Raw genomic sequence first — 21,764 nt, 5'->3', positions numbered from 1 at the left:
CTTTGTCAAAGCATTTTCTCTGGAAGGAGAAACCAGACGACTCATACCCTGCCACACACACACAAGTTTGTATTAATATCCTTATTAGGACATTGTATTGACTTCTATTCATTTCTCTAGCCTAACCCTAAACCTTCCCAATATTGGTACATGCTTTACACTAACCCTAATGTAATCTCAATTCACACTTTAGCCCTAAATCTAAAGGTTTCAGACTGAAAGAGGTATATGTTGAACTCAACACTAAACCCTATTGTGAGCCCTCTGTTTCACCGCAGATTGCCTCAGAGTTTAGTGTAAAATATATGAAGTTTTAAAAACAAAAATGTGGGGATTCCGGTTTTTGGTTCCGGTTCGGGTTTTTGTTGTGTTCTTTTGGTTCCTCGCGTTTCGGTTTTGGCACACCTGTCTTTGATTTTCATGATTATGTTTGTTCTGTATTTAAGGGCACTAGTGTTTCAGTTTGTTGTCGGGTCCTTGTTCTTATCACGTTCTTATCATGTCTTATCACGTCTTATCATGTGTCTACGTTTTGCCATTAAAGAAGTTTTTCCTTACCTGCTGCTCTCTGGTCCTCATCTCTCCCTTAGAATCGTGACAAAAAAGTGGATGAGTAGGGAACTCTCAGTTTGCATGCAGTGATGTCTGGTAGGTATCACATCTGTATGGCTTAAAAATAAATTAATTAAATTAAATAATAGAAAAAACTTTTGCAGTATCCATCAGAACCTTGTGCGTGTAAATGGACTGTACATATATGGCGCCTTTCTGGCCAATCAGGCCACTCAAAATACTTTAAAACACAATCTTGTGAGGATTCGGTTTTTGGTTCCGTTTCGGGTTTTGGTTTTTCCTTTTGGTTTCACCTGTTTGGTTTCTTTGCGCACCTGTCCTGAGTCTTTTTTAATGATCTCTGTTTTGTATTTAAGTGCACTGTTGTCATAAGTTTGTTGATGGTTCCTCATTTAGTCACACTTAGTTGACACCTTAGTCAGCGTTAAGGTCACGTTCCTGTCTAAGTCTAAGGATTTTTATATTTTGTGCAGGCAGCACTTTAAGCTACGTTTTCCAGGTTTGTGCATTTTGTAAATAAAGAGTTTTTTGTATCTTACCTGCTGCACTCTGGTCCTCCTAATTACCCGGAATGTGACAAGTCTGTTCTCATTTAAACATCCACACACACATTCATACAGCACTCAACTACATCTCTAAATTTAATCTGAATAAATCATTCTATCTAAGTCTAACCAGTGGTTTAGATCACACACATGTGCACACACAAACCAATCTGTAAAAAAAAAAAAGAAAGCTGTAAAAGTAAGAGTAATGCAACTTTTGGCTTCATTGGAAGTGTTGATGGAACTGTTCGAAAGTGTTACTATCTAACATCACTTGTGATTACTTTCACTTAATTTGTGTTTGATATGTAAATAACACTTTCCTGACACTGTAGTGGACCTATATGGTGTATGACTTGCCAGCTTACTTTTACGTTATCAGGGCTTGGTGTTTGTTGCAGATATATGCTGAAAACATGAATGAGCTTAAACAGCCCTTGATTTACTCAATACAGAAACACTGTATTGAGTACTGTACTGTAGGTAGGTAGGTACATTTATTTATATAGCGCTTTTCAGCACAAGGCAACTCAAAGTGCTTGTGTACTGTACACAGAAGTGAAGGCTTCACTTATCAGCTATTGCAAAATATGGTCTGATATTATTTGCATTGCTCAACACACACCCTCTTTGAAGTAGTGATAAAGTCACATTAAAGTTTGTGAACTTTAATGTTATGCTGACATGGAAAATGTTTTTATATCTGTTCCATTCAACAGCTAAAAGATTACTGTTATCTGGCAACAATTCTAGAGAACTCAAAAAGGCATTCAAGTTGTTTAAAAATTAACAAGTTTAAAAAGTTTATAATGTCTAGACAAGAAGAACTGAATTCAATAAATCCAACAATAAAACTTCAAAGGAGTCTCATAAACATTAACAATACACAGAACAACCTGTGTGACAATCTGTAGTTATCTTTTTACAGCTGAAAAACTGACTAAACAATAGCTAATAAAAAGCCCTCATCGCGCATTTCCATAGAGGCTGTTTATATTTGACAACAAAACAAACTCTCTGTCTCATTTTCAATTTTATGGTGTGCATATTCATAAATGATTAAAAATCATAACTGAGGAATTTGTTCTTATAAAGAAATTAGCCTTTTTTTAGTCAAGAATTAACATCTACATTGCACATGCTCCATCCAGATGATTGACCAATCAGTTGGAGCTTGAAAAGTAACAGAAGTGGACCAAAAAGCTCAGCGACAACCCTTCTCCTAAGCAACACTCTTTAGCTCCTTTTGGGGGATCCTAAGGCACTCCCAGACCAGAAAGGAGATGTAATTTCTCCAGTGAGTTCTGGGTCTGCCCCAGGGTCTCTTCTGAGGGAATTTTAGCTGGAAAATCTCCAAAGAAAGGTGATCAGAAAGCATCCTGATAAGGATAACAAAACATCTTATTTGACATTTCAATTCAAAGAAGAAGCAACTCCACTCTAAGCTCCTCCTGGTGATGCTCCTCCTGAGTTTTCCTGCGAGGTTTTGTGTGTCTGACTGTTTTTACTGAGTCTAAACTGTGTTACATCCAAGGAGGTGGGGCTCAGGAATTTTATCAGCAGTCTGAACCCTGACTGGTAGCGGGTCGGGACACTGGCAATCAGCGGTCTGAACCCCAAAAGGTTCAGACCGCTGTTTACACATCAGTGAATAGATCAAAAGATCAGTTTTATTATTTTTTTCCAACTTTTCTCTCTTATTAACATAGTTCTAATGTTAGTTTAGCCTGCATGACTTTAACAGAGACGTGTTTCTGGGACAAGTGAGCTGTTCAAACTACAACTTTCTTTGGTAATATCACTGTGACAATGCCATCAAAAAGTTGGTAATTTTTGAGATGGAAATTTCAAAGATAGTGGCCTCCACAAATCCCTAAACAGTTAACCCTTACCACTTGTTTGTCACTGGCATAATCCACCTCATCAACTCTGCATTTTCCTAACAAATGTGGCATAATTTACAAGGAAATAAACAGGCTTTCCAACAGTATAAGCTTTATTGCTAAGTTTTGTTACATCAAAGAAATATTCAGCCAAATACCAACGACTCTGGAACAGCGGGCGCCAGGGGACCACCCCACACACTTTACGGCCCTGCCCGTCAGCTGGTCCCACCAGACATTTACACAGGCTACACCCAACGCGGACAAGCTGTGACTGACATCTCTCTCTCTCTCTGTGTAGATACAGAGGCACAAACATTTTCTACAGCATTCAGATCTTGGTCCAATTTGTTTACAAGTTGCCAGATCTGCGTAACAGTCAGCAGAGGATTTACACTAGTGTGCCAGCTCCGGGTCAGGCTGGGATCATGAGCCCATCCTGACACCTATAAAAAACATTTTGGCTCTGATCTGGTTTGCGTCAGGACCAAATCAGCCTAAAAATGAAATAAGAATATTTATAAGTAAATAAGTATATTTAGAGCACCCGTGGGCCACCTCTGACCTAGATCCACACCAGTTACAGGCCGTCAGAAAAAAAGAGACCCCTTTTACGGCTCCTGGCCAAAATGCTCACCTATATTTGGCCCAGAACAGATGACTTTTGCTGTCAGGGTAGACAAATAATTGCGCAGATAGTTTGTCATTTTTGCTCATCTAAAAGCAGCTGGAGTTTGCAACTGCACCTTGATGGCGGGTCATTTTGGAGAAAATTTAGCCAGAGGAGAAGAAGAGAATTCCCTTCTCATCTTTGTAATAGCAGAAGAAAAACGAAAATCAGGACCTGTGGCAGCAGGTCCGTTTTGGTTTCTGGACGCATGTCACTCAGAAACAACCATGATGTAGGCTAATTTCAGACATCCAGGGCGCATGGAACCATTTATTGTTATTATTTTTACCCTCAAAATAAAGTTTGTTTTTAACTACATTACTTAAATAGTTTGCTTTTCTCACCATCTCCCATGTAAAAAAAAACTGAGTTTACAGCACAACTTTGCTTCTGCACCGCTGTTCCAAACCGGCTGTTGTGCCAGTGTGTGTTATTTACTTGTGTTTACTTTTCTTGTGGTCATTTATAAAGCAGTTCGTTTTACTAATGATCATCATTCCTAATAAATGATTTGAATAAAAAAAATCACAGGTGAAAACTTTTCATTAATTAATTGATTGTTGCTTGATAATGATTCAATACAGGTAAAAGCTTGATGCATAATTAAACTGTCTATTAAATAAAATAAATAGTCTATTATAGTTTTAAAAATCCTTGTTTAGCTAATTAAATCAAATTTTATCTTAGTTATAAACTTGCAAGGTGAATTAATTGAGGTTATGCAGTGGTCAAAATGACCCCTTGCTGTTCACTGATGTGTAAACAGCGATAATGAGAGAGTGACAAACAAAAGAGACACTATTCATTTCACTAATAACACACTTTACTATTAATAATCAGAGAAATATCTGTCTACACATCTCTGTAAAAAATAACACCTTATTCATGACTGCAGTTTGTTATATACATTTTGTTCATTTTCAAAAGAAAGACTTTTGTTCCAAGGTTTTCCAGATCTGATGGCCGTGAAAGTTCCCACTGACATCACTGTGTGGCAAAACTGAACACGTGCGTCTGACATTCAAGGTGCGCACAAACAGAGAGTGCAAGGTGACGAAACATGCCAAGGCCCACCCACCCACCTCAAAAATGAAATACAAGTTTACATCTTTTTCCTTCAAAGCTCCAAAGGTAGTTGCCCCGTCTCTACCAATATGGCAGGCACAAGTAAACTTTAAAAGCACTACTGCATTTTCTAAACACTTGCTTTTGGATAACATCCAATCTATGTAAAAGAGATTTGGCCGCAGACCCTTCTCTTCAGTGACACACCTTCTCCAGTCTAACCAGACATCTCATCACATTGTTGTTTTTGTTCTTTTTCAATCTTCGCTTGAATTTTTCTTTTAAAACAAAAAGCATGTTAACCTAGTTAAGCCTGCTTGTTTAAAACACAAAGGTTGTTGTCAGTAGAAGATCTTCTCTGGATATCTTATCTGTGTATTGACCCTGCTGTTTTGTTAATAGTGCAAGAAGTAAAGTATTTTACTGAAGTAAGATAAGTATAGGCAGTGTAAGATACCAGCAGGTGTGCAAACAAAATATTGTTTTTGTTTTTTCATCTACTCCCTTCTGCAGGGGTTGCCACAGCAAGCAAACTCGCAAGAAAGATTAGGCAATTGTTTCTGGCCAGATGCCCTTCTTGTCCCAAACTGGGCTAAAACACGGCCTCAGGATTGTAAGACTTTGGCACAGACCATCAAGCTACCGCCGTTACAGTTAGAGGAGGGTTGGACCCACACTAGTAAGGCTCAATAGGCACACTATTAAGTTTTTTCCATAAAAAAAGTGTAAGATTACAGATGCTCAAAAAATGATGTTGCTATTGAGCAATAATGACATTGCAACATACATGTCACCTACATAAAAAATACCTAAAACCAGCACAAAACTGGTACAAAAGACAAAAGCCTTTTGGTTATGTTCCTGTCAAAAGACACATTCAGTAAAGTTGTGGGTTAATCAGTTAAGTCATAAATGGAACAGCAGCAGATGAAGTTAGACAAGCTGATTTATTTTCTGTCTATATAGACATGACTCAAGATATCAGCTCAAAAGACCAGTGCTATATCATATTCAGATACAGTATGTAAATCATCTACAGGGCAGCGTTTTGCAAAGCCAAAAAGAAGTACTCAGTATTGACATGAGCAACTCAACAGATGATACAGCTAATATATAGGGTAAGTATTAGGGGTTTTGTTTACTCTCCTAGTGGTTTTCCTGGCAAACTCATATAGTGTAAGGTGCATCTTTAGATTCTAGCTTTGTCAAAAACAACAGGCAGTGCTGTGCAAAGTGCACCCCTCATCTCTTTGCTTAATGATGTAGCAGTTTTCTTAACCCTCCTGAAGCCTTCAAAAGAGAGGTAGAGATGCCCTTGTAACTTCGGGTCAATTTGCCTCGAAGGCATAAAGTCATAAAAAAACATGCAAAAAAAGAATAGTTGAATAAGGACACACAGAGATAATTGTGTGTGTGTCCTACTTTTTTGTTTCCTTTCTGGCAATATTACTCAAATATATTATATGTAAAGATACTGTACATAAATGTTGGTTTAGAATCAAAGAAATACGTATTTGACATCCAGTGGACATTGTTTTAAACAAAAATAAGCTGTATTTTAGAAGTTAAAGACATCATTACGCTGATGATGTAGCTGTTGCAATTCTGCAATTTTGGTGCCCAGAGGATTTATAACATGAACTTTGACACTTCTTGAAAGTCACAATGCAGTTTTACACTTCAAATTATCAATTTTGGATAAATATCTGAATTACTTACCTGTGAGAAGTAATCCCCTTTGCCCTTGCAAACATGTCATGATTTTTTTCAATTTATAGCAAAGCAGAGAGTGCCCTGTGTAAATTTATTGCATTTGTTTACACCGTGCCACGTTCTGCTCAATGCTTAAAAATGTTGTTTGCATGACATGAGCAGGTCCCATGGCATCCAATCCAGTAAAGTTTAAATCTAAAATCAATGAGGATGCCTCCAATGTGCCTCCTTCTGGAAGTTTTTGAGGTACATACTGCTGGGAGGAGACCCTGGGGCAGACCCAGAACTTGCTGCAGGGGTTATGTATCCTTTCTAACCTGGGGATGCCTTGGGATCCCCCTGGACCTCGGGAAAACCTAAGAGTTGCTGTGGAGAGGGACATCTGTGTTTCTCTATCAATTACAAAACTGAAATTTGTGAAAAGTTACCTTTGTAGTGGCAGAAAAATAGATGGATGAATGAATGAACAGCTGAATGTCTGGCTTTGTAAAAACATCAAAATATAAATTAACACAATTTTTGTAATGAAACAATAAAAAATTAGCTTAAGCAGGTAAAAAAATATCAATGAATAAAACATCAAATCCCTAAGCCATTTGGAAAAAAACATTTTGCAACCATAAAAGTTATTTTACCTTGTCTGGCTTTTCTGACAGATTGAGCTCTAAGAAGCAAAGATTTAATGAATTAAAAGCAAGAATCCTGATTAAACAAACTTTACCTTTCTTATATAGAGCAGATGTCCAATCATTTTGCATGTCACATATTTTTTAAGTTTTATTTCTGCAGTATGGTACTATATTTTGTTTGCCATTTTGTCAATATGTTTTTCTTGCAGAAAAATTATTTATGTACTTTTTGCTCTGTGGTGAGGTACATTACCATCCTGAAAATCTATTTTCTGCTGATGGAATGGCAAATGACCATCTACAAAAGAAACTGGCTGCTTCTCTTCACAAATTAAAGTAAATTTCCTAATTGTCCTAATTGTAGGTCTTCATTTAGACTGAGACCAACCAACATATAATAGCATTTGCTGTGTTAAATGAACTCTTTGAAGGAGTTTTAGAAACTTATTTTATTGTTTCCACTTGCTGCTCTTTCACTGGGGTCAAGTTTCTTGTCAGACAGCTTTGACATTTGAAGTATTCTTTTAGCTGCTGACTCATTTGCATATCTAAACTTGTGGAGGATGAGCTTTTGGATGCTGTAAATAAATCTGGCTTCAGCAGGTTTTGAAAGAGCATCCAATATAGATTTTACAGCAACATTCACCAAAAGGGTAAGAAAGAACCACATATAATTTTCAGTGCTTTGTGATTTCTGATGGATTTAAAAACACCTTTTTTTACATTTGCATTTGTTTTTTCTACAAGATCATAAAGACTATTTGATGCATTTAGGGTTTTTTTTCATTGTGTTTTGGTCCTGTTGCACATTCAGATAAATACAAGATATCAAACTTACTAGAGACACCATCCTTCTCTTTCTTAAATATAATTTAACATACAGTGCCACTAGTCTGGAAAATGAAGCCATTGTAAATAAACACCAAGCTCACTCAGTTACTTTCAGGACATTTGGCAAACTTTGGACAATGAAATTGTAAAATTTTAACTACTACTACTACTAGTCAGTTGGATGTGATGGCCATTTTGAATTGGTCTGTTTCCAAATGTTAATCAGTTGTAAATGTACAACAATTACTTTCTGAGATAGTTAATACCAAGGTTTTGCTGCACTTGGTATGTCTGTTGTGGATTACTGTTAGCTACTACCACACCAAATTTTAGCTAAATATCTGTAAAACTGACCAAGTTATAGCCATTTTTGTGTTTTCTAAGATCAGTTGGCTGTGGTAGTCATTTTGAACTGGGGTGGATCCAAATTCTAATCTGTTGTTGATGTACACCCAATGATTCATTTCTGAGACTAAAATTCATCCAGTGATTCATGAGATATTTTGCTAACTGACAGATACACTTGACTTCAATAGGTAATGGCACAGTATTAAATAATTATCCAAAGTTGCTCTGAAGACAGAGGATAGTTAAAGACAACATGAAAGATTCTGAGGCTTGGCTGGACAGATGACCCTAATGCACCATGGTGTTCCTTGATTTCAGAAATTTGACTTTAATTTGTCTTTTTTGTGTTCAGCTGCAAGTAATTGTCACATACTGTTACAATTACTATTTAGAGCAGGAAAGATTTGACTTACAGTTCCTGGCTCCAGTGTGCAAAGTGAGCGCCTAAAACTCTCTTTGACATTTTACAGTTTATAACCACCCCTTGTTGTGCAGCTCAATTCAATTCAGTTTATTTATATAGCATCAAACCACAAAGAAGTCATCTCAGGGCACTGCATGGAAGCATTCTCATACATTATAAAAAATACTACAAGCTGAAAGTATTTTTATGCAGAATCTGAACAAAAATAAATAATTTGTAAAACTCGTCAAAGGGGATTTTATTCTTTGCCATTTGGCTTTTTTTTACACATAGTTATCAGTTTTTGAATAAGATTATGTGTGTCAAAAATACACACTGTAGGATTTATATGTGTGTGTACCACAAATCCTGTTGGCAATCATTTAGTAAGTTGTTGCTGCAGAATTTGTGGAAATCCCCCACTGGAGGCTCAGCAGTTCTGGCTCAGTAAGAAGAAACTCCCACACCAGGATAGAACAAAGCACCTCGGTTAGCTTTTACTTCCTGGTTGGGACATTTCAGCAAGCACATTTGAATGAGCCAAAAAATAAAAAATGAAAGAAAAAGAAAATACTTCCTATATGTACAAAAAGAATGTACAATGTGTAAAATGTATGCTTTGTTTATTGAGACTAAACAATATGATGTCGCTTAAAAAAAACTTTTTTTCATGCCAGAGTTTTACGTTTTGTTTCTATTCTGTTATTTGGTTGTATTTGCTTTTTGTTTTGTCTCATGTTCATGTTTCATTTCACTCTTCCGCAGTCATTCACTTGCCTGTCAGCCACGCCCATCTACACCTGTCCCGACTCTGTAATCATTCCACCTGTTCCCACTCACCTTGTTATCCTCAGTGTTAAAAACCCGGTCACTCTTTCCATACCTCGCTGGTCCATTGTTTGTTGTTAGTTTGATGTTTGTTTGTTGTTGCTTCACTCCGTGTTCCTGTCTTCTGAGTTCTGTTCCGTTTATGTATTTTATTTTATTTTAGTTCTTGTCTGTTTGCTGCAACGTCAGCTTTTTGTTTTCGTTTATTTCTTTAGTTTAATAAATTAGTTTTGCTTCTTTAATATGAGTCTGCGCACTGGGTTCCTCTCCGTCAGTTCCACGATTCATGACAAAAACACCACTCACACAAGACAAAAAAACAAAAAACCATAATAAGAGACAAGAGATCAGATAAAAGGTAGGTTTTAAGACAAGTTTTAAAAAGACAATGAAGAGGCCTGTCTGAGATGGAGGGGGAGTTTGTTCCACAGTTTAGGAGTTGCTAAAAGTGCCTCCTTGGAAGGATGGGTTTTAATTTGGCCAGCTGCCTTAAATGATAAAAACTGCTCTTAACGACTGTCCTGATCTGGCTATCTAGTTTGAGCTCAGTATCCAGTCTGACTCTCAGATTCCTTAGAGTTTTCTTGCTGTACTAGGTCAAGAAACCTAAATCCACAGTAAAGGGTCCAGTAGTGCCTCCAAACATCATCACTTATGTCTTATTTTCATTAGAATTCAAAAAGTTAAGTGCCATCCAGGTCTTTATGTCCTCAAGACACCTAAAAAATGGACTGAGTATGCATTTGACCTTTTAAGAGAGACATAAATCTGACTTATCTGTGTAGCAATGGAATGCAGCACCATGTTTTCTTAGTACAGAATGAAGTGGGAGCAGATAGAAAGAGAAAAGAAGCCAACTAGGACCTGAACCATTCCAGAGATATGCCCCTGATTCCCATCCACTGCTCTAAATGAGACAGCAATATAGACAGCAAAAGGATGACACAGTCACAAGAGTCAGTAGCTAAAAGATAATGTTACAAAATTTTAAAAGAGCAGATTCAGTGTTGTGGAGAGTATTAAAACCGGATTGGAAAACTTCAAGAATGTATGCTTCTCAAGAAAGAAGAGTAACTGACTACACACTATCTTCTTGAAAGCTTCGGAGATTAAAGAAAGTTTAGAAATGGACCTAAATTTAGTAAAGGTTGTGGAATTCAGTCCAGGTTTTTTATTTAGAGGCTGCACTACTAAATGTTTAAAATGACAAAGGACCATGCCAGAGAACAGACTGCTGTTCATAAATTCAAGTGCAAATGGTCCTAGAGTGGGAAAAGGTTCTTTAAAAAGTTGAGAAGCAGCAGGATCATTAGGAGAACCTGATGGCGTCAGATAACTAATTGTTTTCTGAAGGAAAGACAGAGTCACAGGTTCAAACCTGTTAAAACTCTACAAGCAGGAACACATACTGATGGATCACAGGTAGAAGGTGAAATTGATGCCCTTATGGTTCTGACTTTATCCATGAAAAAGTGGAAACAATTTTGACAAAGAACAGAGGCCTCCATACAGAAATTTTTCATTTAAAAGTATTTACAGAGTCAATACTTTAAAATGAAATGTGGTGTGTGGGTGTTTGACAGAATAATCACAGAAAGATATTTTCTTTTGGCATCCTTTACAATTTTCTGGTAATGGCACCAGGAGTCCTTTAACATTTGAAATGAGACCTCCGGTCTGTCCTTCTTCCACTTTCGCTCAGCTCTGCGGCACTCACTCCTGACAGCATGAGTCGTGTCATTCAGCCAGTTCACATATTTATGTTTAAGCTGCCTAATCTTTAAATGAGCAACATTGTCCATAACAGACTCAGGTAGAGTGAAACCAAGAGCTAAGTTCCTGCGTTTTGTTGCATAAAAACTGTGAAGTGTCACATCTCTGATTAAAAATGGCTAAGAACTGAGCAGCAGTGGAAGGGTTAATGATGCTGCAGAGCCAAGCAGCAGGAGGTTTGACTGTACTTTTAGCAAAGGAAACATCAAATACCACAGGCATGCGATCAGAAAACACTGCATTGCTGATCTCCAGGTTGAAAACATGCAAAGCAAAGGATAAAACCATATCCAGTGTGTGTCCGCACTCTTGTGTGGGGCCTGATACAAACTGCACAAGATTAAAAGAGTCTGACATTCAAAAAGTTGGTAGTACTTTGTAATAACTACACCTCATTAAGCCTTCATCCATCCATCCATCCATTTTCTTTACCTGCTTCTCCATTCCGGGTCACGGGGAGCTGGTGCCTATCCCCAGCAGTCACTGTGCGAGAGGCGGGGGACACCCTGGACAGGTCGCGGGAGACACCCTGGACAGGTCGCAAGTCCATCACAGGGCCACATAGAGACAAACGAGACAAACAACCATTCACACTCTCACTTACACCTAGGGACAATTTTAGAGTCATCAATTAACCTAACATGCATGTTTTTGGTCTGTGGGAGGAAACCGGAGTACCCGGAGTCTCATTTAGCCTTATTTAATCATAAATAAATTATTAATTAACCTTCAAAGCATCATAAATTAAGGACGATTCACACTTAATAAGATATAAATTAACACATTTATTAATGCTTTACCCATACAGGCTAATTACTTCCAAAACCAACATACTCAATCTTTATTCATGCTTAATAACTGATAAATTAACTATTCTATATATTGTATGTATATGTATGTAAATGGTCATATAAATGTACTTTCACACCATGCGTTAGACATGTATTAATGGTTAGAGAATGTTTAAATTAACTATATGCTTACCCTGCAGTGCATTAATCATTAAGACAGTTGCTAGTGGTTAGTTAAGTCTTTTTGTGAACCTTTCTAAAGTAAAGACTATTTATGCTTTATTAAGTATTTGTTAATGTAGACAAAATTAGAGGTTGACAAGGGCCACAAGTTCCTTGTTACCTGTGGAAATCAGACCAAAAGCAGTCAAAGTCATGTTCAGTCATGTTCCATTACTTTAATTTGAAAGGAAGCAGTTTTCCAGAATCATCCAGGACATGGTAAATTTGAACAAGGTTAAAAATAAAAACAACTGGACTTCTATTTTGTTCAGTTTTCCAGAAGCCATATAATCTTTAAGTAGTTGTTCTACCCCTGGATCCTCTTTAGATGCAAAGGCAAGTTTTCATCGTCACCTTCTTCTTCTTCTTTTTCTTCTTCTAAAAAATAAAGCCTTGATCGAGTCCCACTTTCATAACGCCATCAACAATCGATGGGACAGTCAGACTTGTGCTAGCAACAACAAATCCGGTCCCAGAGATGAGATGGAACCACAGTGGACGTCACAGACCCGTCACAGATTTAGAGGATATATTTTGATGTTATTCTATAAAATTATTTGGAGGAGGGGGAGCCAAACCATAAAACATTTTTTACACAAGTAATGTCTGCACATTTAAATCATGTTTACTAGAATATATTGACTTCCTGTTGATTATAGCACAGCTTGTCTTGTTTGGGTTCGGCTGGTCAGACTGTAGTTCATATGTGAGAGAATCATGGCTTTCATGAAGCTTCAGTAGTTATGTTGTTTCTGATATGTCTCAAATTTATCAGATTGAATTTAATTCTATTCACAGTTTTTTAAAACTTGTGCTCTAAAAGTAAGTTGTGAATCCATTATTAGCTGACACTAAGAAACCATCTTAACAGCAGAAGCTTGTATGCAAATTTTCATTACATCAAGAATTATTTAAATCAGTTCAGTTTTCTTTTTTTTTGGTTGATTGATTTGATTAGGTCATGACTTAAAAGAAAAAAATGATCAGATGACAGATCCAGATTCCGAACAAATTACCAACAGAGGTAGGACTTTTCATTAGCCTAGCTACAGTACAGTCTTAAGCAAAATCAAATTTCTACAGAGTAATACCAACATAAAAATTTGAAATTTAGAATAGGTGATTGCATAAAAATTCATCCCCTTTAAAATGTTCTAATTCAACTGAGAGAAAAGATGGGGATGAGTACAAAAGGATTTCCAAGGTCCTAAACATTATGTTAAATCCATCATCAAGAAATGACATATTTAGTGATTTATAGAAATTTTTTAATTAATTTTATCAGTTTCAAGTTGTTTTAGTTACCTTTGTAAGTTTTTCTTTTTTTAACAAAAGGTTCCAACCAAATTTGACCACATATGGAAGTAAAACTTTGTTTCCATTTATTTTACAAGTTGTGTTAACTTGGTGGCCTACCCACTTTTAGTGAGGCCCATCTGTAAACTTATTTCTGCCAATGCCACTAATAAGCACTCACCTCACTTTTTATTGATCTTTTTCATTCGGCTGCACCATTCTTCAGGATTAGTCACATCAAGTGAACTTTGCACAAAGATTTGGTAATTGTTTTGCACTGGATGCCCTTTCTGATGCAACCTGGACTAGAACCTGCAGCCTCAGGATTATGAGGTGTGGTACTGACCACCGAGCAACCGCAGCCCTCCAGGGACTCTCCTCACTCGCCATTTTTAAAACCATCTTTTTTTTTTTCAATTTTTGCTCTCTAGAAGATTTTCTTTCACTTAAAGATCCCATTCCTCTTCAGGCATGGGATTTGCATTTGCCACTAATAAATGGTCTGTCTAGGGCAGAAATTAACTACAAATGACAATATGTAATCAGTCATTTCACAATTTCCTCTAGCTTTTACAAACTTTAGTATGCAGCTGTGAATTAAACTAAACAGTCTCTTGTTCCAATGGAATAGTTTATTTTAGTGAGGCAATAAAATCAGGTGTTATATTCAGTGAAACAGCACTGTTAAGATCATAAACGCTTGTGAAAGTAGATTTCAAGCAGCTGCTCATTTTGTCTTGGAACATGGTACTGAAGTAATTAAAATTAAAAAGTGTTTTTGGCCACAGCATTGTTTGTGTGTAAAGTTTAATGAAGCTTTTTCCCAGTTCTGCAGTCCATTTTGTAAAGTCAAACTGCATTAAAATATCCAGTAAGGCCAGATTTTGAGGCACCTTTTCTGACTTGGTTTGTTTACATATCAGAAGAGAAGATTTACTCTATTACTGATCTAAAGGAAGACTTTAGGCTGTGGTTTAGGCTCTCTCCCAGATCAAAGTATATACATATATATATATATATATATACACTTTGATCTGGGAGAGAGAGAGAAAGGGTCTGAAAGTCAGAATTAAACTGTTAATAAGAACAAGGAAAAGTCACAAAGAGAGGTGGGCTGTTTAAGAGTAAGACTTTCAACAAATAGGTAAATAGAATTTTTTTTTTTAATAAGTTCTATCAGTCCGCAGTACTCATTTTTCATAAGATTTTATTTTGTACATCAAAAATTTATGAGTATGAAAATAAAATTGTCTTAAAATTGATACAAAAAATATAGTCTATGCATCCACTGAGGAATCACAAGTTACTCCACTGCAGCAAAAGCAAGTCAGAGCACAAACTGAAATGTAAAGTAGACCATCAAGCCAATAGTGTTGCTAAGTAATAAAAGAGAATCATATTTACAGTCAGGATACAAAGTAATACTGCTGAAACTCTTATCATAGGACATTGTAACACATTTCAGAGTTCAGGGGAAACTCCTTCCTGAAATAGCTCTCCTCCACAGTACAGGTGTAAGGATAGTCTGTGGGATTGTAGTAAGGTGTGTACTCAGGGGCAGAGAGGCTCTCCTGCTGGCCTGGCCAACAGCCGGGCACATAGTCCTGATAGGGGCTGCAGTGCTGGTAGTGGTAGCTTTCTGAGGGGAAGCTGTGGTGGCTGGACTCCATCCTGGTGGGTGAATCATAGCAGGAGGAAGAAGAGGAGGAAAAGGAGTCCTGGGGGGAGTAGCTGTTGGGATCCATGAGATTGTTACGTGTCAGAGACTCTGATGAGGAGCAGGCAGCCTGGAATAAAGAGCAGCAGGAGGATGAAAAGGGTTTAGGAGGGATTTACAGACGGTTAATGTGAAGCACAGCACAGCAAACTGAAGACAGTCACAAAAGCTGGCAGTTGTGTTTTTATTGATTTGTAATTTAGCTTGGCTTTTCATTATGTAGATGCTGAGTCATAATAGTGGAGCTCTTTATTAAAGCTGGCAGCTTTAATGTGTTTTGGTGAAAAGTGTACTTTTTTTTTCCTGTAATCATTTATCAAAGAAAATATAAATTTGCACATTTTACTTTAGTTAGTTTAGTTTTAATTTTTTCAAACATAGTGTAAAAAGAAAAAAGTATTAATAATAATAATAATAAAAATATTTGATAGAAATTGCACAGTATTTACAATAAAATAACTCAATGTTCAAAATGAAATGGGAAGAAATGCATACTTATTAAACCCTACTCCAAAACCTTTAAAATCAACACTGTTCTTGTTTCACCATTTTTAGTTAATGCTCCAACTCAGGTCTTTTTAAAAATCTAAATAAATTAACAAACAAACAAATCAAAAACTACTAATAAACCGAACCAGTTTGTGTTGTTTTGTGTTGATAAAAATACATTTTAAAAAGTTATTGCACTTTTTTTTAGTATTATCTTCCCCCTTTTAACAGATAAGCTAAACTCACAGATATGTTTAGTTGATCTTTTTTATACCTGTTTTTTGTTGTTTTGCCAATAAAATGAAATTTGACGGAGATAAATCTAGAAATTAATTGATGACTGTGAGGGGGGGGAAAAAGCCTTCCAACAAGATAAACGGTATGTATGTGTACATTTTTTAGCCAGTCCAGTTTCTGAAAACCAAAAAAACAAATTTTTAGATCAAGTATAATTCGAAACCTACCATCCCGTGTCCGTAGTAGTCTGCGTCTGAGGAGAGTCCGTGGCTCCAGGGCAGCGGGGAGGAGGTCAGCCCGTGGTGCAGGGGGGGGTTGTAGCTCAGGTCTCCTTTGGGGTTGCTGTTGTTGTAGCCGTTGCTAGGCATCATGACGTCCCCGTACTGCTGCTGGACGTCGTTAAAGGCGCTCACCTGCATCTGGAGGCTGCACGAGCCGTCAGGGAGAGGGAAGGAGGCTGCACGCGGCGGGGCGGCCCGCGAGCCTCCGCTGCACACGCTGGCTGCAGGAGCAGCAGGAGAGGTGTCCTCGTGACGACCTGAAGGAAATACATAATAAAAAAAAGATTCGATGACAGTAATATTAATAAAGACAAAAATAAGAGTATCAAGGAAAACATACTGCAGGCTATACATCTGGAAATACACACTGACAAATAATAGAGAACAACTTCCTTTTTGAGCATTTTTTCTCGTTTTTTTAATAAAAGGAAACTGTAGCTTATTATCAACAAGAAAACAACCACCTTTGAGAGTGACGTCATCAACCAACACGTTTAGGTAAATAAAGGTTTAGACTCTGTCCTTTTGGCTCGGAGCTGAAAATGATTAACTCGAGCTGCATTCCAAGAAGGCTCAAACTGACTGGGAGTATTTCTTCCCCAGGGTCAGGCAGGTTGCTGCCTGCTGATGACAGGCAGCAACCTGCTGAGCTGCTGCTCTTTCAGGATCAATTAACTGCAACGAGATTCGACTGGAGTTTGGAACTGCTTACCATCTTAGCCTTATATGTTGCTTTCTCCTGCTTCTTTTACATTGATGTAAACTGTAATATATTTTAAGTATGTTTGTATATTTGTGTTTCTGGAACTTGTGCTGTTGCCTTCTTGTCCAGGGCTCCCTTAAAAAAAGAGATCTTGTAATGCAACACATTTCACTTAGTTCAATAAAGTTTGAATATATATATGAGTATATATATATATATATATATACGCAGCCCTTAGGTGTCTTCCTGCAGCTGAGGTGGATTGGGGTAAATTTACTGTTGTGGAAACGGCTGCAGGATTAATTTGGATCATAGGGCATGCAAATTCTGAAATTGGATTTGCATATTTGGTTTTCGTCTGTTTTTTTTTTGTTTTTTTTTAACTGGGTAGAGATGAGTTAGATTTTGGTGAACTGATTTAGACACTGAGCTCTAATGCTGCATGCCACTTACTTGGGAAGACGGGCGCATAAAGCTCCTTAAGCTCCAAGTAAGCCTAAAGATGGATGGAGAAAGTAAAAAGGTGGTTAGAAATCATTTTTTTATATGAGCATAGCTGTTTATTACAAAAAGAAATATTCGAAACCTGTTAATGATTTAAAAGTTGTTAGTGCTGACAGGGCAATGAGTGTTTTACAAGGTCAGAGTGTTAAAAACAAAAGCTGAGCGGTAGAAATAACTGAAGGAAGGAGGAGTTACCGTCTGGAGTTTCCTACTGTTGGCCTCCTGGGCTCTGTGCCTCTTCAGCAGCTCTTTGACTGTGGTCTTTACTCGGACACCCTGGTACACCCTTGGTTTTTCTGTACAAAGAAAAACAGCACGTGTTTACCAAAACACTTGTAGCGCAAACAGACGGATCTCCACACCTCACCAAGAAAAAAGCCACGTTTTCCCTCCTAAATATTAAAAATCCCAGGCATTTATAAAATCTAGTTAAGGAAAAATAATTTCTCTTTTGTTCTATTTCATTGCAATACGTTCACATCTCGCAAGAAGCGTTTGAATCAATTATTTCTATCAAAGCCCGTCATGCGTAAAACCCCGGTGTGCGCCGCGGCTCCAAGTGGTCCCTCACCGCAGAACCTCCCAGGGCTCCCGGCTGGAACCACGGGGGCTCTGCGCTTCCCTCCACTCCCCCTTTCGCCAACTCTGTGAGTGCAGCGCGTTTGTGATCCGCGCTCTGGAATCCCCAACCGCACGCCCGCCCTGCTCAGACCAGGAAGAAACAAAATACGCAACAGTAAGTGGATTTCCGATCATACAGGTTTTCGGTTTGTGTCTTAGATGGATCGTTGCCGTCGAAGATACATCTCGGATTTAAAATGCGTCTCAGATCATTTGGGAAAGTTGGGTAATTGCGGTCACCGCCGCAGACAACACCACCAAAACAAACAACCAACCAAAAAAAAAAAAAAAACATGTGAAAAGTGGTCTGCTTGATAGAGCAATGAAAAAAAAAAAAAAAAAAAACCTGAAAACATCAAACGCATCCAAGACTAAAAATAAAAGTCGGATATGCAGCAGATCTCTCTGGAGATGTTCTGTGTTTGAATTACGTTCAGTGTAAAGTTTGTTTTAGGTAATGCAGCACAGCAAAACCCTGCTCAAACTTGGTGTTCTCAGCTCCTGCACTGACATTAACATTTGATCGATCTCAAGTTGTTTGTTTTTTTTAGGAAAAATGTAGCAGCGATCGTACCGGGAATAATTTGCAGGATTTCTTTTCTTTGAATAAATGTTATTAGGGAGCCCAGAGCGCCTCGTATAGGTGTAACTAAATTAGATTTAAAGGCGTAATTTAATGCCGACTGAAGAGAAGCGATTTGAAAAGAAGATAAAAAAGGAGAAGGCTCGGCTCCAAAAACCTCATCTGATAAATATTCATATAGTTAAATGCAAATGCATGATTTGTGTCAAATGTGAGAAATAAGTGGACTAAAATTCCAAATAGACACAACCCACTCAGACGCATCTGTTACGCACAATCAGTCCGGGCAAAGCGCCGAAGTCTTAAATCTTACCTCTACTGGCAAAACACCTTGATCAAAAATGTTTGCGAACATGAACATTTACAAGATCTGAAGGGCGTCACATCAAAAACAAACAGTTTGTAAATCCATCTAAAGTCTGTGAGGCTCAGATAGGTTTCACTAACTCCACTGGCCAGAGCCACAAACAGGTGGCAATCAAATATTTTTACTTTTCATAATGAAGGTTAATTTCACTATTTGTCATTCTTTGTGTATTTTATATATACTCGAAAAAAAGTAAGCATCTGCATTAAAATGAAAACTCCTTCATTCCCCCTTTTGCTCTGGCATGTTTGGCATTTTCTCCTCAAATGTGTTCGATTTATTTATCCCATGTTTACATTTCTTCTTTTTTCTTTTTTTTTTTCTAACAGGGACAAAAACATTAAAAAATAACTTTTCCTCTCCTGATGAAAATCCGAAGAGTTTTAACTCACCAGACATGATGGCTGAGATGAGGAAAGGATCCCTAAGGAAGACCACAACGTCTTTTTCTGCCTCAGCAAAAATGGCCAAGAACCAAATTTGAGCAAAAGTCTTCAAAAAACACAACACAAATGTATTCCAGCTGGATCAGAGCATACAACAATATTGTAATATAGCTGGGGACATATTAAATTGAGATTTTCTCCCTCCGTGCCTACTATTTAAAACCCCTAGAACTCAATGATTTGACAATGATTTGATTGCGCGTTACTTACAATTTGAATATTCAGAAGCAACTCTTACAAATCAATTTTTCAGTAAAAATGACTACGCTAAGGGATTGTATAAGCCCCACTTTAATGTAATATATTAGTATTTTACAGTTTGTCCCGATAAAAACACACTTTTATCGATTTTATGCTGCTTTTGCCATATCACAGCCTCAGAGCCCTTATTAGACACTTCAGCTCTGGATGCCTCTTTTGCGCAGCTTTAAAGCGGATTTCACCCCAAAATCTGCGATCACACGTTTATGCAGCCGTTTTGCACATTAGATTACAACGTGAATACATTTTGGAGCTGTCTTAGAAGAATAAAACGCATAAAAGTGGGTTAGGGGGGCGTGGCAAAGAGCAACAGCCATCTTTGCCATGGCAGGCCTTCAGCTGCTGCTGGATGGTCCCGGAGCTCTCACCTGCTGCACAGGCAACACTCAGCAGTCTCACCGATCTATGTTACCTTAATTAAAGGAAAAAATAAGAATAATTCCACAATTATTTTTATTTTCCTAGGTGAGAAAGTGCGGCTTTGCTTTTTAATTTAAGAATTTCTTTTTTTTTTTATCAGTTACCAACTGATTTTGGTAATTAGTTTTGATAACATAAGATTAAGAAATAAACAAAGTGAACAATTTTTTTGTGTGTTGAAAGGATCTGTTAAGTGAAGTATAAACTTCTGACATACAGGAATGAGTTGTTAAAAAAAAAAATTAAAAAAATGCTGTTGTGTCACATATTTAGTCAACTTGAATAAATCTTTTTCCCAAACATCTCAAAGCTAACATTTGAATTTTAAATATAAGGATTTAAATCATGATGAGAGTTGCTGTATTATGTTAATATTGGTAGCCTAGAATTGATTTCCACACTCAGTAAAAATCTGCACAAATCGATTCTTGATGTTAACCTATGCGTCTTTAATTCCAGTAAGCTCATTTAAAAGCTCTTTGTGTATGTCTCCCAGTTGTCCTCATAAAGTCTCCTCCGCACTTTGCTCCAAACAGCCTCCCTCTCTCTGCTGCTCTTCACCTTCACTGTGTCTGCCTCCTGTCGCAGGGAAGTGCTTCCACCTGGTGGCGAATATCAGAACCTTCTGGATCCGGAGCACGGTCCGGAAGCGATGGGCGCAAGATTTAGACAAAAAGATATTCTATAAAAAAACGTTTTTTGACACAAATGTACCATTGTTTGTTGTTTTAATGTTACATTAGACCTGGAATAGCTGGAGTGTGTGTATTTGTGTGTGAGTGTGTGTGGGGGGTGGNGGGTGCGCCTTAAAAATGACCAAGAAAAGAATAAACCTTTGTTAGAATTAATGTTAAAAAATTACTTATTTCTTTAAAATAAAGTAGACTGTTAAGAATATATAGAACCTAGTAATTTTCTTAAAAGATGTTGATAGATGCCACTGCAGCTGCTGCCAAAAATTCCAGCATAACTTTGTGATAATCTAAGCTTAGAAAAAAATGCCTAGATTTTGATGCATGAACTGTATAAGAGGTTTAAGATAACCAAGATCTAAATAAATATTAAAGCTGCTGCCACCATGGAAGCAACACACTTGTTTGTCATTCCCTCACTGTTAAAATAATGAAAGGCAGACAGAAACCGACTGAAAAGTAAGCCTCCAACATGTACATAAACTGTAAATCAGTTATTAAACATTTTTAAACCTTGGACAGATCATTGTAGATGACTAATGGTCACATGGATTTTTATGGTTCTAAGGTGTTTTATGTTGGCGATATGAGAAGTTAAAAAGATCCTTCACTTCTTGTTTTAATGAGACTTTTTGATGGAAGTTTGGGTGTGCTCTTTCTGAATTCTGGGGAATTTGTGAGAAAATTATAAGTCTAATAGCAGTAAGAGACACACTGGGTGAAAGCAAAAAAGTCTACATTTTGATGTACAATTTGTTTATGTATCAAAAGGACTTGTGGAAGTAAGAAGAGTTTGCAAAAGATTTAAAACCTTTTTAGAAAGCTGAAAAGTAAAATTACAACATTATAGACTGTCAGTTCAACGTTTTGTTG

General features: G+C 37.3%; 1 protein-coding gene across 1 annotated transcript; it reads right to left on the bottom strand.

Annotated features, from left to right (window-relative positions):
- Positions 1-14,760: 14,760 nt before the first annotated feature.
- On the bottom strand, positions 14,761-19,651 carry linc.pou2af1 (lnc RNA pou2af1). The gene is made up of 5 exons (XM_025010004.2): positions 19,465-19,651; positions 17,697-17,797; positions 17,451-17,493; positions 16,241-16,551; positions 14,761-15,357 (listed from the first exon to the last, which is right to left on the bottom strand). The coding sequence occupies exons 1-5, from the start codon at positions 19,469-19,471 to the stop codon at positions 15,010-15,012; spliced, it is 810 nt and encodes a 269-aa protein (XP_024865772.1). The 5' UTR covers positions 19,472-19,651; the 3' UTR covers positions 14,761-15,009.
- Positions 19,652-21,764: the final 2,113 nt, after the last annotated feature.

Source organism: Kryptolebias marmoratus, linkage group LG2, assembly GCF_001649575.2.
Source record: "Kryptolebias marmoratus isolate JLee-2015 linkage group LG2, ASM164957v2, whole genome shotgun sequence".
NCBI classification, from domain to species: Eukaryota; Metazoa; Chordata; class Actinopteri; order Cyprinodontiformes; family Rivulidae; genus Kryptolebias; species Kryptolebias marmoratus.
This window is presented reverse-complemented; position numbering and strand designations above follow the sequence as displayed.

What these genes read in the sequence shown, in the direction of transcription:
- linc.pou2af1 (XM_025010004.2), bottom strand. An exon ending in ACAGTAGGAAACTCCAGACG is followed by an intron (nt 17,494 to 17,696) that starts GTAACTCCTCCT and finishes ATCCATCTTTAG; the next exon opens with GCTTACTTGGAGCTTAAGGA. An exon ending in TTATGCGCCCGTCTTCCCAA is followed by an intron (nt 16,552 to 17,450) that starts GTAAGTGGCATG and finishes TATTTCCTTCAG; the next exon opens with GTCGTCACGAGGACACCTCT.